This window comes from Acinonyx jubatus, chromosome X (assembly GCF_027475565.1).
Source record: "Acinonyx jubatus isolate Ajub_Pintada_27869175 chromosome X, VMU_Ajub_asm_v1.0, whole genome shotgun sequence".
Taxonomy (NCBI): domain Eukaryota; kingdom Metazoa; phylum Chordata; class Mammalia; order Carnivora; family Felidae; genus Acinonyx; species Acinonyx jubatus.
Window position 1 is genome coordinate 32148286 of NC_069389.1, and position 4306 is coordinate 32152591.

A 4306-nucleotide genomic window follows, 5' to 3' on the forward strand; every position below is an offset into this window, starting at 1 on the left:
TGGCAAGGATGTGAGGAAAAGGAACCTTCTTCAGCTGTTGGTGAGAATGCAAACTGGTGCAGCCACTCTGGAAAACAGTATGGAGTTTCCTCAAAAAGTTAAAAACAGAACTACCCTACAATCGATCAAGTGCACTACTGGGTATTTATCTAAAGGGTACAAAAACACTGATTCAAAGGGTACATGCATCCTGATGTTATAGCATCATTATCAACAAGGGCCAAATTATGGAACCAACCCAAATGTCCATCGACTGATGAATGGATAAAGAAGATGTGGCATGTATGTATGTATATTTATACACACACACACACACACACACACACACACACACACACACACACGATGGAATATTATTCAGCCATAAAAAGGAATGAAATCTTGCCATTTGCAACTACTTGGATGGAGCTAGAGTACATTATGCTAAGCAAAATCAGTCAGATAAAGACAAATACCATATGATCTTACTCATATGTGGAATTTAAGAAACAGATGAACATGGGGAAAAAAGGAAAAAGAGGGACAAAGTACAGAGAACAAACTGAGGGTTACTAGAAGGGATGTGGGGGGATGGGCACTAGTGATGAGCACTGAGTGTTGTCGGTAAGCAATGAATCACTAAATTCTACACCTGAAAGTAATGTTACTCTGCATGTTAACTGGAATTTAAATTACTTGAAAAAGAAAAAGAAAAAAGAAAAATGGTAAGCTTTTGGCATTTGGGATAGCCCCTAGCCTACCTACAAGCAAGCCCCAAAGCATATATCCCAAAGACAGAATACCACTCCTTAATCAACACACTCTCCCCTCCCATTCGATAAGAAGCCTATTAATGAAAAGGACTTCACAACTGTAGGTTAGATCTATGTACTTACCTAGGCTAATCAAACAAACCCCTTATTACTAAATACAAATGCGCAAAGTTTTAGGTATTCCAGGAAAGTGAAAATCATTATGAACTATACAATTTATATGTGTATATATATATATATGTGTGTGTATATACATATATATATGTATACACACACACACACACACACACACATTTTAAACAGGAAAGAGAGAACTCTATTCAAAAATCCAAATTTTTGTTTTCAGAATTTTGAGGACAATGGGGTTTTAAAATGACAACAGGGTGCTATAAAAGGGAGTAATTAGAGAATAAGAGGCAGTCCTTGGAAAATAGAAATACCGTTGCAAAATTAAAACTTAATAGATGTTAGGTGCTCAACGCAAAGTCACCCTCCCCACCCAAACTCTGATGGAACCTGGAACACAGCGCTCATGCCCCGCCCGCCTTTCCCTCTTTCTACCACCACCCCCATGCCAGAAACATAACAGATCTCCCCCTCTACTAGTCCCCATCCTGCGTAACTGACCCCATTTCCAATATCAATCCAGAGCTGCTGTCTGAACCCAGCACCCACTCGAGAGCACCCTCCTTTCCACTCTGACAGCGCCCCGAATTGCCGACCTTTCCAATCTGACAGTGCCGACCCTGAAGACTCGAGGAAGACCTGCCACCACTATCTTTGCCTTGGTGCCAGCGCCACCAGCCATGGCCACCGCGCCGTCCTCTCAAGTGCGCCAGAACTACCACCCCGAATGCGAGGCCGCCATCAACAGCCAGATCAACCTGGAGCTCTACGCCTCCTACGTGTACCTGTCCATGGCTTTCTATTTCGACCGTGACGACGTGGCCCTGGAGAATATCTCCAAGTTCTTCCTGCACCAGTCCCACGAGGACAGCCAGCATGCCGAGAAGCTGATGCAGCTGCAGAACCAGCGTGGGGGCCGCCTCCGCCTCCACGACATCATGAAGCCTGACCGCCACAACTGGGAGAGCGGCCTGAAGGCCATGGAGTGCGCCTTTCACCTGGAGAAGAGCCTGAACCAGAGCCTGCTTGACCTGCACCAGCTGGCCACCGTCAAGAACGACGCCCACCTGTGCAGCTTCCTGGAGACCAACTACCTGCACGAGCAAGTCAAGGTCATCAAAGAGCTGGGGGGCTACATCACCAGCCTGCGCAAGATAGAGACCCTGGAAGATGGCTTGGCAGAGTACCTCTTTGACAAGCTCACCCTGGGCAACAGCGACAAGAACTGAGTTGGGACTGCCTTCCCATAGCCACAGGGTGCATGGTAACTTCCCCTGGTCACCATGCCGAGCATGCATTTTGCAGTATTGCACTTGCAAAACGTCCCAGTTTTTTTCTTCCAGTTTTGCCATAAATAAATGAAGTTATTTGGTTTCAATATAGTTATTTGGTTCCTAAATAAAGGTTTATGGTTGATTCATGTGTGAAAACCCCTAACCTTTTAAGTTTTAAACCAGGTATCCAGGCCACATGTGGCACTGGCCGTACAAAATATCCACATAAGAGTTTTACTGCAATTTATCATCTTGCAGTAAAGCGACACGGTATCCCAAAATCCCCTCAATAGAAGGGTTGAAACATATAAAATACAAAATCATGGATGAAGCTCGAATTTGTGATATTGAATATGAGGTAGAATAAATACCCCTAAATGTTAAGCCAGTGAGTCTGGCTGCTTTGAAGAATGTGTAGGGGGTGGGGGAGAGTCAGTCCGGAGATATTTGTAGCTGGTCGGATGAGAGATACACTGGTGATTGAACAGGAGAGGAAGCTTAAGGTAAGGTGACTGAGACAAATTCTAGCTGCATCTGGATGACGCAAAAAGATTTGCTCATGGATCAGAAGTGATGAATGAGAAATGAGGGAAATTATCTAGGTTCTGCTATTTGTACTTGAACACCTGACTTGATGGTAATGCTATGTATTAATCTGAGGATGCTTTCTGGGGAACATGAGGGGTGGGGAAGGCATGTCACGTAAAACCTGAGATGCCTATTAGATATGCAAGTGGAACTGCCATGCAGGGGGTCAGAAGAATGAATCTGGAGCTCAGGTGGGATGTCAGGTTTGGAAATACACACATAGGTGACATCAGCTACAGATGGTGTTGAGGTCATGGGACCGGATAAGTTCACCAGAAACAAGAGTATAGAGAATGTGGCACAGCCAGCCCCATGCTACTTCTCTATGGATTTTTTTCTGCTTCCCTTTAAAAATTCAGCCTGCCTCTCTGTCCATGGAATTTGACCAAATGACATCTGTATCCATGTAAACCCTAAGGTTGTCCCTGCCTAGGAAAAATACTCACAACATGTTTCTTCCATACCAGGTTGGTTACAAAAGTAAACGTTAAAATTTAGATTGTCATGCCTTATCAAGGACACATGGCTAGCTTGAGTCTCGTTACAGTTTGCAGATCGCTTTGAACATTTACTAAAATAAGAACAAGCTTAGTTATATCATAATATCCTTTCACATTTCACCAGGACTGTATTTTAATACTTTCTTAAAAGTGAGGATTGTATCCCTCTGAGTAAGTTTCCAGAAAATGCTCTTGCCCCTTTCCTTTTCTTGGTCAAACTCGATCCTTTCACTCTTTCTCTGCCTGATTTGATGAACTCTCTTCTGACTTTATCTCAGATCATAGATATAGATGTCAAGGGACTGTTCTCTAGATATGAGGAAGCATAGAGTGAGTATCAATATATGAGTTTTCAAAACTGGAAATTGACTGAATTGACTGGGGATCTTTTCTACTTTCCGGTTTTGGAGAAGCAGTTGGTATAGTGGTTTCTTAACCTCACACTGCCTGGGTTCACATCCCGGCCTAGCCACTTACTAAATTGGGTGAATGTGGACATGTAATTTAACTTTTCTGTGCCTCCGTTTCCTCCCATGGAAAAGAGGGATAATAAAAGCATCAACCCCATGGGTTGCTGAGAAGATTAAATGAGTGAATATGTTTAAATGTTTCCAACAGTGGCTGGCACACAGAGTACACATAAGCCATCCTTTATCACCACCACCTTCATCCACTTCTAAGTTCTTGGTGGTGTTCCTTTGGGGAGAAGATTCCACATCTGTACTTTGCCACTGGGGGTCGCTCTTGCATTTCAACCAACTGTGTCATTCTGAATACCGAGAAAGACAAATCCTTGGTAGCTGCTTGGCTGTCAGGTGCCGCCAGGAGTCAGGAGGGTAGATTGCTGTTTTCAGGCCCCAAAGTCAGGCCCAAGCCTGGAGGGGGGGTTGCTGTTTCAATCAGCCTTCCCCTTAAATCGCCCCCTTCAACATTTTTTGCGTATTCTTCCCAAACCCAGGTTGCCTGAGCCTCCTCTTTCCAACTTAACTAACATTCCACTCTTCAGAGATGGAAAAGATAGGACGAAGTGCTACTCCTGATCTGGATGTTTGGACCTGAAATGGAG

At 44.1% G+C, this 4306-nt stretch overlaps 1 protein-coding gene across 1 annotated transcript; it reads left to right on the forward strand.

The window, feature by feature from the left end:
• Positions 1–1262: 1262 nt before the first annotated feature.
• On the forward strand, positions 1263–2256 carry LOC128311503 (ferritin heavy chain-like). The gene has a single exon (XM_053201930.1). It carries the CDS (start codon positions 1559–1561, stop codon positions 2105–2107), a length of 549 nt encoding a protein of 182 aa, XP_053057905.1. The 5' UTR covers positions 1263–1558; the 3' UTR covers positions 2108–2256.
• Positions 2257–4306: the final 2050 nt, after the last annotated feature.

Excerpts from the sequence above, each read along its gene's own strand:
- LOC128311503 (XM_053201930.1), top strand. The coding sequence starts at position 1,559 with ATGGCCACCGCGCCGTCCTCTCAAGTGCGCCAGAACTACCACCCCGAA.